This window comes from Nestor notabilis, unplaced genomic scaffold (genome assembly GCF_000696875.1).
Source record: "Nestor notabilis isolate BGI_N333 unplaced genomic scaffold, ASM69687v1 scaffold26657, whole genome shotgun sequence".
NCBI classification, from domain to species: domain Eukaryota; kingdom Metazoa; phylum Chordata; class Aves; order Psittaciformes; family Psittacidae; genus Nestor; species Nestor notabilis.
In genome coordinates, this window is record NW_009935615.1 from 19,906 (window position 1) to 33,248 (window position 13,343).

A 13,343-nucleotide genomic window follows, 5' to 3' on the forward strand; every position below is an offset into this window, starting at 1 on the left:
TGCCGATTGTCCGGTGGGGAGCACAGGACATGAAACGGGTAAGAGTGGAGCAATGGGACTGCGGGAGGATGGATTTCATGAGGGATGACATGGACCAGCACTTCCAGAACCTTCTACCACCACAAACATTGGCAACAAGTGTCTCACAGTTAACTGTAGGAATACGTCTTCATGTCTATGTCCATATCAGAGGCAGGTTTCTCACCTTCCTTTTGTACTGCCAATCTAGATTGGAGAAGATGACTATCTATAGTAAGATGGACAATTATTTGGGGAGGGAAAGCAAGATGTAAACTTTTACATTGTGATCACAGAGTAAGACATGAGAGTCTCACTGAGAGATCTTTGCTTGCACAAAGCGTTTAGATAGAGCCATTCTGGTTCTACATCTGTTGCTAATGCAGAATGGGGAAAAAGGAGATGTTTAATTAAATGCACCTGATTTGCACCATTTCTTCATATGACTGTGCCTTTGGAAGGGGAGCACTGCCTTCTTTTAGGACGTCATTACACTGTTACGTGGCTCATGTGGCTCAATGCAAATGAAAATCTCATTCATTTAATCATATTCTGCTTGTTGTTTATATTCCACATTGTTCACTGAGCTGGCAGTGTGAGTCAGAACCAAAAGCAAAGTGGGAGGGCTATTCCCTTGCTGGCCTTTTACAGATTCTTTCTCTGCAGGAGAAGGCAGCACGACCCAGCTGTTTCAGACCTGGAGGAATGAACTCTAAGGGGATGATTATCCTTAGGTTTAGGAGAAAAGATGTAAATGATGCTGGGTCTTTGCAGTTCATCCTTCCCTAAAAGCTTGTCCAACAATGGCCTGGGAAAGAGCTCTCTCTGCCGATGGGCCCAGCATGGAGAGCAGCTTTCAGGGTGGATGGAGCGGAGATGTTCAGGCTGAAAGGTGAGGCAAGCATCCCCATCATGCTGTGTGAGACCACCTCTGGAAGACTCCACATACCAGGGAACATGACAGACGACACAGGCTGCCATTTGCCCTGAAGGTGGCATGTCTTGGGCACATTGAAGTGAAGAGAGCAGTTGAGCACAAAGCTTTATCCCTGGGGGTGTCTGAGTGGAGCCCATGCCCTGTCCTTGAAACGCTTGTGTTTTTTGCCCAGGTGGACATGCACTCAGAGCAGCATCAGTCCCCAGTACAACATCTGTGAGCAGATGGTCCAGATACGAGATGACCACATCCGCTTCATCTCAGAGCTTGCTCGCTACAGCAACAGTGAGGTAAGCTCAGCTGGGAATCGCCATAATCAGGCTTATTAGATAGATGGGGCTTGAAGAGGACAAGTGTGGCAGGAGTATGTTCTGCCTCTGACGTACATTGAGGAGGGAAGAAGGACATAGATGGAACAAACCACTTCTCAATCCACCCATTAAAAAGCAGGTTGTGAAAGGCCCCCAGCAGGTCCAAAGTCATGTGCACCAGAAGATCTACTACAACAGCTTTTGGTCTTTGACCACAGTTTTGTTAAGAAGCAGAAAAGATTTTGCAGCTAAGTGTTTATGAAGAGCCAGGGGGCAGAACACGCAGGACTTGCAAATGGGTCTTTTCTGTTACACAGAGCTATGGGTCAGGGCTTCGAGGAGAGTTCATGAGAGCATCTCTGTTCTTTTCGTTACTGAATGCCTGCACCCTCTCTGATGCACAAAAACTGTGACTGGTTTTTGCAGATGTATGATCCTCATTCACCAGTGTTAGTTTAATGAATTGTTAGCATTCTCAACCCTTTTCTTTTTGGCATTTGTAAATGCTTATTTGATCTTTAAATCAGGAAAGGACTTTCAAGGATTTCAGTAGTATTAGATTATCAAAAAGGAATAGGAAAGCAGAATGAAAACAGTCAGTTATGTGCTCTGAGGTGACAGGTCAGACTCATTTTTCTGTAGGAAATTGACTGCCTGGGCAAAAAGAGCCTTGCCAAGTTATACCCCTTTTCCTGAGGGACAATATATGCACTGCTCAGTTTTATCTTGATTGTGTAAGGTCACGGGGAATTCATTTCAGCTGGGATTTGAAAAGCAATCTGTGGCTGCTATTTGGCTCAGTGAAGCCTCTGCAGCAAGTTGCTGAGTCCAGCCCTGATGTGATGTGATGTTCTCCAGGTGGTCACTGGCTCAGGACTGGACAGCCAGAAATCAGATGAAGAGTACAGGGAGCTCTTTGATCTCGCTTTACGGGGACTGCAGCTGCTGTCCAAGTGGAGTGCCCACGTCATGGAAGTGGTGAGTGCATTCATGGAAGTGTTGGGTGTGTAACGTCCTCCTCTTCCCAGGTGAGCATGAACGTTTCAGCATGGCACGTAACAGACTGTGAAAGGTGAGCTTGCTTTCATGCCACCCAGCTTTAAGCCATCAACAAACATGCTAAGATCAGGCAGCTAATGACCCTGAACACCCTCTGTACCAACTGGAGAAAGAGAGCTTGATCATCTCACCCTGGACCTGCCCACTCTTTGCAGGTGCTGGGGTGTCCCCACTGATGTTAGAGGGGGACTGGGTGACTGGGTGACTGTTCTCCTAACCTGAACACCTTGGTTAAGTCGTGAAAGCTGATTGGGATAAGTCTGGGCCTTGAGCAACTAAAACTGCAATTCAGATGATGATGGAAATTCTTAATTTGCAAGATTTCAGCCACATCTCAACACAAGGCCATGGTCGTCAAAACATGACTGGTAACCTCTGAGATAAACAAAACCAGTGTTCAGTGCCATGATAATAAAGCCAGGAAGAAACACAAATTCTGCTCCCAAACGAACGTCAAGCAACTGTAGTAAATTCTGCTCCCAAACAAATGTCAAACAACTGTAGTAATGTCTAGGGAGTGTTTTCCTGGCATAGGGCCTTCTTCAGTCCTTCCAGCCTGGCTTCTTACTCATTGCAATGTTGACAGTGTCTTTTCCATTTTTTAGTACTCTTGGAAGCTGGTTCATCCCACAGATAAATTCTGTAACAAGGATTGCCCAGGAACAGCAGAAGAATATGAGAGAGCCACACGGTATAACTACACCAGTGAAGAGAAGTTTGCTTTTGTGGAGGTAGGTGCCAGCTACAAAAGAGTAAGAACCAGCCAGGGCTGGTTTCCTGTCTCATGTTCCTCAGGCCAGGGGAAAAGGAGGAAAGGGCATCTCACCATATTCAGCCAGTTCCTCATTCCCATGGGATTAAGGGTTCTGACATCCCTGCAGCCCTTAGTTTGCCCAGAACCACAAGCTGCAGAGGAATCTCTGAGTTTCTCTCGCATATTCTCATCCCTCTCTCTCAGCTGCAGTTGTGCAGGGGTTTTTCCCCCTTCTTAAATGCATTATCCCAGAGGCACTCCCACCATTGCTGATGGGCTTGGCCTTGGCCAGCGGCGGGTCCATCTCAGAGGGAAGGTTCTAGCAGCTTCTCACAGAAGCTCCCCCTGCTACCAAACCCTTGCCATGCAAACCGAATACAGCAGCCCTGCAAGAGCAGTGTGATCTGGAGCAAGATCAGGAGCTACATACAGGCGCTGTGCAAACACAAGTGAGCCTGGCTGAGGGAAGCCTCCAAATCTTCATCTTCCTTCACACATTCCAAGGTGGTTTGAATAGTGCTTTAATTTTTGTGGCTCACTCCCTCCTGGGAATTTCCTCTGTAGTCCTGTACAGGGAGGACTGTGCCCTGCTGCAGATGCAGGTCTGTGGAAGCCACACAGTGCATCCACATGTGGAGCATGTGCAGTTTCCTGGGATTATGTGTTATTAAAGATACCAAGAGATCAGGAGTGGAAACAGCCTGCCAAGGGACAGGGACCATTTGCAAGAAACTAGTGGTGTAAATGCTCTCCTCAGCTTGTTGTGATCTGTAAAGCAGCTAATGTCAAAAAAACCACCCACCTAATTACTGGATCTAAGTTACTTCAGTAGAATTAATTTAGTCCCAGGTTCTCTTAATGTTGGATTTATGGACCTCTTCTTACAATGGAAAAATAGCAAATACATCCAGTTTTATTTTTACTTCAGGTAATTGCCATGATCAAAGGTCTGCAAGTGCTGATGGGCCGGATGGAGAGTGTCTTTAACCAAGCCATCCGCAACACTATCTATGCAGCCCTGCAGGACTTTGCCCAGGTGACCCTGCGAGAGCCACTCAGGCAGGCGGTCAGGAAGAAGAAGAACGTGCTGATCAGGTCAGTCTGTCCTTCTTGAATGTAAAGCAAAGCCTTACGTAAAGCAAAGCATTTGTTTAATTCTTTGGTACTCTATAAGCACGTGGCCCTGCATATACATCAGGCTATACAACCAGCCAACATACCTTGGCCAGCAGCTCTTTCTAAGGTAACTTCTGGGCATCACTCCCCCCGTAACAACAGTGTACGTCCCCATCTCAGATACTTTTCCTCCCACAAGTGCACAGCAGTTAATATTTTAATCTTGAAGAATTAAGCTTAAGCACTACTTTCCCTCTCCCATCTATTCCAGTGTCCTTCAGGCAATTCGGAAGACGATCTGTGACTGGGAGGGAGGTCGAGAGCCTCCAAATGATCCTTGCCTGAGAGGTGAAAAGGATCCTAAAGGTGGATTTGATATTAAAGTCCCACGACGAGCAGTAGGACCATCAAGTACACAGGTATGTAAACATCCATCTCCTGTGTAAGGAATTAATGGTCTTACAGCCATGTAGGAGTCTCCCACCCTGTGAAGTAGCAGCTGTTTCCACGGTCTGTTCCACAAAGTCTTCACATTGTTGTGTGTTAAATGTTGTTTTGATGCCTAATTTGTTGTACAGTTCCCAAAGCCTCCTTTCTTAGGGTGTAATTATTTCTAGCTCTGAAAGATAGTACCTTACAGGAGAGGTATTAATTTTTATTGCAGAGCACTATGGCTGTGTGTGGTGGTGTTTCACTGCAGGGGGTAACTGCGTGTCGACTCTTTCTTCCACAGCTTTACATGGTGCGGACCATGCTGGAGTCCCTCATAGCAGACAAGAGTGGCTCAAAGAAAACACTGAGGAGCAGCTTGGATGGGCCAATAGTCTTGGCCATTGAGGAGTTCCACAAGCAGTCCTTCTTCTTCACCCACCTTCTCAACATCAGCGGTGAGGTTATGGCAGGGGGAGGCTCGAGTTCAACTCTTGCATACTCAGAAAAGCAAAGATAGATCAGCTTTGCTTCTTGTTGACTGTGTAGATTTTCCTTGATTTTTTCCAAGTGTCCCAATTCTGCCTGATTCAGGCATGTTTTAGGTAGTAATCATTATGTGAACAGGAACAAGTTATCAATATGAAATAGCAATAGGTGGCAGTTTATTTTCTAGGACTAGAGTTTTCTTTCTGTCCCAGACAAACTTCTGAGCCACCGGGAACAGCAGAAATCTTCCAGAGTAACTCTGAGCCATTGAAATGTTCTCCTTGGAGCTCTAGAGCAAAAAGAACTATCCCTTCTTTTTTCCTCCACTACAAAGTGCTCAGACAGCATGGACATAGTCTGGGTTTGAAAACAGAGAGATGCTATAAAAGTGTTCCATACCCAAAACCAGTCCAGTTTGAGGCTGCAGGAGCTGCCTCCTGTGCTCTCCCCTTGCTGCCATCCCCATGGGGGTGACGTGGGTGCCCTCCCTCTGGGGGGATCTCCTCTACATTTCAGAAGCGCTGCAGCAGTGCTGTGACCTGTCCCAGCTCTGGTTCCGGGAATTCTTCCTGGAGCTGACCATGGGCCGCCGCATCCAGTTCCCCATTGAAATGTCCATGCCCTGGATCCTCACGGACCATATTCTGGAAACCAAAGAACCCTCCATGATGGAGTAAGAGCTGATGTGCTGTGCTGGGACTGTGTATGTGCTGGGGCTTGGGATTTTGTTTTCAGAAGGGTAGGCTGGTGATGAACAGTCTTTTTGATGTGGAGGGAAAACAGATATTTCCTGACTTGCTGTCACATGGATATATACTATATGAGTACGTTGTTAGTAGATGCACACAGCTTTCTGTACTGGCACTTACTTATGCATCATAAACTGTATTTGGATGTGGGCACAACTTGGTGGTACCGTCATCTGCATGCAGCAGTCAGACAGCATGTGCAACCAAAGGGATGTGGGCCCTGGGTAAGGCATCTAAACACTTTTTTTTTCATATATGTGATAAGTAATGAGAAGAATTGCTGTTATGCAAGTGTAGTTATGTTCAGAATATCCTCCTCTAATGAGGAGGATAAAAGAAGAAAACTTTGTTTTCCATTTAATGGCCATTGTCAGATCGTTCTGTGGAGTGAGGGCAGGGTGAAAGCTTTCTTGAGGGCAGAGAAGGAGCAAATGTTTGATTGAACAAGTCACAGCTCAAATCTAGATCTGTTGTAGCTGCTTCCAGCAGGACAAAAAGAGCAAGAGGGAGTATTTGAGGAGCTGGAGGGAGTGGAAATGATAGAAGTGAAGTCAGAGAAAAGCCACTTTTTGCAATGAGCAGGGCACATACACTGCCTGCTGTTTATGCTGATATGCTCCAGAGTCAATTTAAGACATGATCTGTCTTCTTGCCCCCAGGTATGTACTGTACCCCTTGGATCTCTATAATGACAGCGCATACTATGCCTTGACCAAGTTCAAAAAGCAGTTCCTATACGATGAAATTGAAGCTGAAGTAAGTTCTCTTCATCTTTATTGCATGGAAGTAGCTCACTGGGGTCACATTGCCCTGTTTGACAACCTCACCTAGCAGTTCAGTGAATTCATCATAGTCACCTCAGAAAAAAACACCCCATCAGACTGAGAAGTTTTCAAAAGATCAGGATTTCCAGAGAAGTGATTAAGGGCTTCAGCTTTGCTGTACCCATGGGGAACCATGGAAGCCAAAGGCTGTCAAACATTGAAGAGTCTGTCTGATGGGCAGAAGGTTATGAGACATCAGAGCAAAATGAGAAATCAGAGATCCTGGAGAGGGAAGGATGATTGAGGGTGGGGGACCAGGACCTGTAAGAATATGCAGAAACTATAAGAGAGAAATGTGACTGCAATTTTCTGTTTAACCTCAGTATGTGAGAACCTCAGTGCAGTTTTCAGATAGCATGACATACATGTATGTATTAAATTAGAGCTCTGTTGATTAAATTAGAGCTGTATTGATCTTGCATGTGTAGGAAGGAGATGCTCTGTGCTGGTACAACCTCACAAAGTGTTGTTTTTTCTCCCCCAGGTGAATTTATGCTTTGATCAATTTGTGTACAAGCTGGCAGATCAGATCTTTGCCTATTATAAAGCAATGGCTGGCAGGTAGGAGAACCTGACTGCTGATGATGACTGATGATAATCACTGTATCCAAATTGCTGTTAACCAAAAGTTTTCCCTCAGGGAGTAACCACTGCAAGTAGACACAACAAAATAGATCATCCCTGTCCTACAGAGCTGACTGTCCACGTCATATCAGTATAGATGTGGAAATGAATTAATGGTGGCAAGGAGACATGGTTAAAAGTGAAAAAATAATAATTGGCATCCTAAGTAGCTTGCTGAGTACAGTTTGGGAGAGCAGCAGAAAAGCAAACTGAGCCTACTGAAGACATGTCCTTGCTTGACTTCTGTTTGTGTACAAAGCAGATGAGTGAAAGCCTCCCCTCTGTAGGAAACAGGAACGTGCACTTGTCCTCACCTTAGTAAATCAGAAGAACTTGTAAAAGTGAGAAGGGTAACTCAGTATCTTAGGTCACACATCAGACCTGCTGTCTGTAGGACTTCTGCAGAGTCACTGACTCCCTTATGGGAAGATAAGCCCTTTGTGACATTTGCTTCTTACCAATTTAAAGAACATGGATGAACTCTAGTGAGAGTCCTCCTCTCATGTCCCCAAGCAAGTCTTTGGTGTAACTCTGCAAGGAGTTTTGTCTCTAGATCAGATTTGGCCTTAGAGAAGGAGGGCAATCACCATCATCAACCAAATGTTCCCACAGCAGATGTTCAAGGAGGGAGCACACCTGTGGGACAACTCCAGTACCTGGCATTAGTGATACCTTTCAGCACAATCTTTTATCTTTTTGAATGATGTAGCTTTAAAAGCTAAGAATGATGGACAACACTATGGCATTCCCCAGATAACAACCGCTGTTCTGTGATTTAGTGTTTTAAACAGTTAATAGCGTGTGGAAATTTCTTGGCATTCAGAGCAAGATGAAAAGAAAGGCTAAAACAACTCTGAAAAGATCCAGACAGAAGCTGATAGTGTGTGTTTCTTTTTTCCTGACACTGCTTCCTCTTTTTCAGTGTTTTATTGGACAAACGTTTCCGGGCTGAGTGTAAGAATTATGGGGTGATTATTCCATACCCACCATCCAACCGCTACGAAACGCTGCTCAAGCAGAGGCATGTCCAGGTACTATGAAAGCAGTAGACTCCAGTACTTAGAGCCTTTTGTTGGTGGCTGCCATCCTAGTGCTGGGCTCAGATGAGGATGGTGCTGGAATGAGAAGGGTTGAACCCGTTTCTGACACACCACGCTCAGGGCATGGGGCCTGGGGGGAAAATGAGTTGTGCTCCACATTTCCCTCCTTCCCTCTTAAATAGTGATAAACACAACTGGGGCATTTGCATCACTACTTTCACTTTTAAGCAGGCTTGGATGTTTGGTTTTAATTTGTGTCTGTTACAAAAAACCTGAAGTACCTTTTCCCCATCTGTATATAACATGCAAACGTCTTCTCTTCCCAGTTGCTAGGTAGATCAATTGACCTGAACAGGCTCATTACCCAGCGTATCTCAGCAGCGATGTACAAATCCTTAGACCAGGCCATTAGCCGCTTTGAGAGTGAGGACCTGACATCCATAGTGGTAAGAACTGTTAACTGACTGTGAGTATGAATAGGGAACAATACAGTGCTATGGATACAGTTAACTATCTTCTGCTTCAAGTCCCACCTACAGTAGGTTTCGGCCAGCCATGTGTCCTCCTTTATGCTGCCGTGTCTCTACTATTTCTGCTTATGAAGCTTTAATTGCATTATTGCTGGACCATTAAGTGTCTGCATAAATCGTAAGGAGACAGTCAGCAGTTAGATATTGTAGAGCTCATCTAAGAGAGTTCTGTAATCTGGGAGAAGGAAATCCTGGCTTTGATTCCCCTGCTGGGTAAAGGTGGCTGAGGCATTGTTTGTGTGTGTACAGGATTTGCTGTCTGATACGTTACAGGAGCATCAGAGTCAAGCAGTGTAAAATTACTAGTTTCCACCTTTGGAGGATTCTGGTGTGAAAGCCAGCCAGCACTCAGTGGGGAACAAACTCATTTTGCTTCCTGCAGGTTTTAGAGATACCAGACCAGGACACCCTTGAGTGGAAGTGCAATTGGCCTTGGCCACTGGGTTAAACAGATATCTTTAGCATTTGCTACATCCTCACCTGAAAAGTTCTGTGTGGGTGTGGATGTAAAATCATTCCCTTGGCAATGAAATCAGCTGTTTCTATTGTCATCTTGGTAATATCTTGCATTTGCTGCTGCTTTATGTGCTGCAGGAGCTGGAGTGGCTCTTGGAAATAAATCGCCTGACTCACAGGCTGCTGTGCAAGCACATGACTTTGGACAGCTTTGATGCCATGTTCCGGGAAGCCAACCACAACGTCTCTGCACCCTATGGGCGCATCACCCTCCACGTCTTCTGGGAGCTCAACTTTGACTTTCTACCCAACTACTGCTACAATGGATCCACCAACAGGTGAGGAGGAAAAGCAAGACAGGGGCTACTGGAGACCCTGCTCTTCTTTCAAAGTGTCAAACCTGCCACATGAAATTCACATGCGTTGCAGTGAGGTTTGCATTCCCTATGGGATACAACGGTTACACTTAAAATGAAGTTAAAGCCCGTCAGCTCCCCTTGGCCTTGAAAATGTTAGTAGCAAATTCAAGTGAGTGAGTTGTAAGCAGCAGAGCGAGTGTGGTTTGGAGGGTTGGTTTACTGAGCAGCTGTAGTAGCTGCTCATACATGGATTTCTAGCCTACCCCAAATAGGAAGAAACCTCACCTTTGGTAGGTTAAACTGATGTTTTACGCTACCAAGAGATTAAGACAGGAGTTTGCGTTCCAGTTCCTGTGATGAGCTGCTAATTAGCCTGCAACTGCAGTTTATCCCAGACCATCCCGTATCTGTGCTCAACACAACTAACCAGGCTCTGACCACTTTCCTCCCTGTCTCCTGTGCCTGCCACAGGTTTGTGAGGACAGCAATCCCGTTCACACAGGAACCCCAGCGGGACAAGCCAGCCAATGTTCAGCCATATTACCTCTATGGATCCAAGGTCAGTAAATGAGCCACAAGAGCCAGAAGGGGTGGATGTTGGAAGTATTTATTTAGGAAGAAAGAAATGCAAGAATTACTTCATTAACAGAATGGTGGGTGCAAATTTACAGGGTCACATTGCCGTGTGAAACCAAAAAGCCATGCAAGCAGCAGATTCAGTGTGCTTTTGCTATTGCTTTCCTATATTTTTCTCCATAACATGCCTATGTTAGGGGATGCTGACACTCCTCTGTGCTTGGTGTTGGCATTGAGACCAAGTCACATCCACCCAAATGCAGATAGAGGAAAGCAAGTTTGAGCTCCAAAGCAGTGCTTCTCCCCAAGGAAGGTACTTCAGGAAACCTATTTGTAGTCCAAAATGGGAATTACTAAAATACTTGTGTGTGCGAAAGAGACTACTTGATACTGACAACACCTCTTTTGCCAGGCTGTGATGACTGTTTATACAGGTGTTACGAGGGCTTAGGGTGTGATGCTAGTGGAGGATCACTCAAGTGTAAAACTACTTGAGTGGAGTTTGTCGTGCACATCGATGGATGACTCTGAAGTGAATCTACAGCACTGATGCAGATTAGCTAATGACACTGCAGTCGGCTGAGCCTGGTCCTTCCCAGAGACCTGACTTGGTTTCTTTCTACAAAGCCTCAGCAAATGAGAATATTTTTGCCACTTGACAAAAGTCTTTCTCCCTACAACCAATGTCCCTGCCTCATGTTCTACCCTGGGACAAAAAGCCCCCATAGACACACAGACAGTCCTGTTGGCAAGAGCTGGGAAAGAGCAGCGTGAACCAAGCAGGGTTCTCCAAGCAGGATCTCCCTTTATTTTGCTCTCATTGAAGGCCATGCTGTGGCAAGATGGCCTTTTTATCATCACTGGTTTTATAGGAAAAAAAGCTGTGAGGGGAGCTACAGGGGCTCTCCCTCATGAAGCTGGAGCTCCTCATTAGTACGGTGGTCATGGGGACTTCCAGAAACTCCTCTCTCAGTCCATCATCCAGTGGCCTCTCCAGCGAGCTGCTCCCTTCTTCACGGCTGGCATTGGGATGCTTCAGCCTCACAGCCCGGTGGCACCGTGCAGACCAGAACTGCAGGCAGCCGTAGGCCAGGAGAGCAGAGAAGCAGAGGAGCAGCAGGCTGCTCACCATCCATATGGAAGTGGTAGGGTCATGCTTAGAGCCGCCGAATCATGCTTAGAGCCGCCGAAAATCAGAGGGGTTTTGTTCAGAGTGTGGAAGGTGGTGCAGTGGTTGCTGGAGGGGTAAGAGTTCTTGCATGTGATGCAGAGAACATAGATGGTGGATGGTGTGAGTCGGTGGAGGACGAGGGAGCTGAGTGGGTGAGGAACTCGCTCCTCACGGTGGAAGTTTTGGCGTAAATAGCCAGCGAAGATGCTGTTCCAGTTGGGGCGGTACATGACGTGGTAGTAGTTCTCTGGACAGGGGTTGCTCATGGCCCAGGAGACGGTGGCGCTGGTGTAAGTGATGTTGTGCACTTCGATATTCATTGCGTCCCTGAAACCAGATGCAGGGAGAGGCTGAGCTTCCTCATTCATATACAGGCTCAAGGGCCACTGACATCAGTAAAGTCTTTTCACCGCTTCACTGGCCCTTAGATCGGAGTCAGGACTATGCCTGGCTAGTTTAGATTAGCTGGTGGGTCTTAGATGGATAAAATTACAAAAGATGAATCCTGCTGGTGCCTGGACTACTGTATCACCCTGCTTCAAAAGCAGAAAAACAACTGGGACATAGCCATACTTTATGCCTTAGTTAGATTTTGGGTTTTTTTAATCTCTTCTTTCTGACTAGTTGTCTATACAGGAAGCTTTCTTAGCTTTTTTGTTTCCCATGGAATAGAAAGGACACTGCAAGTGTGATTAACATAAACTGATAATTAAGCTAGCTCCAGCTTGTGAAAGTGCCAACAAATACTTTGGTTTTACCCCTAAGTAACGTTTTAAAAGCTGCGTAATGATTAATTCACTGGTTTAAGTTTTTTGCTGCATTTGCTGTACCTTACTTGTTGCTTAATGGAGCATAAACTCTTTCTATTCCTGCAGCATCTCACACTGTAATATCGGGATCGTAAATATGAAATCTGGAGATTGATGAAATATAAAATCGATGCCTTTAGGGAAATACAAATACATGAGTAATAAGTACAAAGCTCTCCCTCAGATAGAAGACACTGACCACTAACAAAGTACTGTTTAGCAACCGCCACAAATCACTTCAGTCCATCACTCCTTTAGAGTGCTCTATGAACCTTGCTGCAGCATTCTCTCTCCCAACCATCCCAGTGCTCTAAGCAAGAGCTGCATGCAATAGAGCCGGTTTCTTCTTTCCCTCTTCCTCCCTCTCTATAACTAACTTTAGTTTATTCAAGAATCAGCTCGTCTCAATGACCAGTTCAGCCATTCTTACATGAAGAGCAGTGCAGCACATGCACCCATCGCAGAACCCTCCCGGGGCCAGGGCAGCCACTTACCTCCTGTTGGTGCTGGGGAGCAGTGTGGCCACAGGCAGGCAGAGCCTTCCCCTCTTCCCAACTGCTCTCCTCCCTCCTACCTCTGCGAAATCCCTTCCCTGTGCGCTGCCTTCTATTATATCCTTCTGGGGCTCCGTCATCTCTCACCATAGCAACCAATACGGAAGGATGGGCAGGCATCTTCAAGTGATTAGGGAATGTTATCCCTAAAAGCTTCTGCCTGGGAGACGTATGTCTCCCAAGCAAGCCAGGTAGTTTTGTTTGCTGGCTTGTTTGCAGTTTTCTGGTTTTCCCCTATCCGCAGTCCCCCAGCAAGACCATCACTGGTCCCCAGCAGGGTCTGCATTAGAGACATATTGGCACATGGTATGAAATGTGGGATCCTGGCCTGTGGTACACATTGATAGTTTAGCACTCCGGGGCTTTGTCTGTAATACTATGATTTCTTGCACATTCAAACTTCTGGTTTAAGCCAAACCCATCGAGCAGCAGATTTTCATCCCTGATGCTGCAGCAATGTCTATTAGGTTTTTAACATTTTCTAAGCTGTGCTATGAGAGCAGGAACTGGGTTTTCAAAGACTCTGACCTCCTGCTTA

The 13,343-nt window shown here is 45.9% G+C and overlaps 2 protein-coding genes across 5 annotated transcripts in view; one reads left to right on the forward strand and one right to left on the reverse strand.

The window, feature by feature from the left end:
* LOC104408357 (cytoplasmic FMR1-interacting protein 2) overlaps nucleotides 1-13,343 on the forward strand; it is a 44,225-nt gene that overhangs the window by 13,964 nt on the left and 16,918 nt on the right. For 3 of the 4 annotated variants that reach the window (XM_010017929.1, XM_010017930.1, XM_010017931.1), the window contains 13 exons: nucleotides 1,128-1,245; nucleotides 2,125-2,244; nucleotides 2,931-3,056; nucleotides 4,008-4,174; nucleotides 4,467-4,614; nucleotides 4,929-5,082; nucleotides 5,630-5,786; nucleotides 6,522-6,618; nucleotides 7,171-7,247; nucleotides 8,233-8,341; nucleotides 8,677-8,796; nucleotides 9,475-9,674; nucleotides 10,167-10,254. In XM_010017929.1, the coding sequence (XP_010016231.1) occupies nucleotides 1,128-1,245; nucleotides 2,125-2,244; nucleotides 2,931-3,056; nucleotides 4,008-4,174; nucleotides 4,467-4,614; nucleotides 4,929-5,082; nucleotides 5,630-5,786; nucleotides 6,522-6,618; nucleotides 7,171-7,247; nucleotides 8,233-8,341; nucleotides 8,677-8,796; nucleotides 9,475-9,674; nucleotides 10,167-10,254 (1,681 nt within the window). Of the gene's footprint in view, nucleotides 1-1,127; nucleotides 1,246-2,124; nucleotides 2,245-2,930; nucleotides 3,057-4,007; nucleotides 4,175-4,466; nucleotides 4,636-4,859; nucleotides 5,083-5,629; nucleotides 5,787-6,521; nucleotides 6,619-7,170; nucleotides 7,248-8,232; nucleotides 8,342-8,676; nucleotides 8,797-9,474; nucleotides 9,675-10,166; nucleotides 10,255-13,343 lie in introns of all 4 variants that reach the window. The other variant, XM_010017928.1, reaches the window with a different exon arrangement.
* Nucleotides 11,089-11,762, reverse strand: LOC104408356 (fibronectin type III domain-containing protein 9-like). The gene is given in 2 exon segments (XM_010017926.1): nucleotides 11,089-11,418; nucleotides 11,421-11,762. Coding segments are annotated over 2 exon segments (672 nt in total).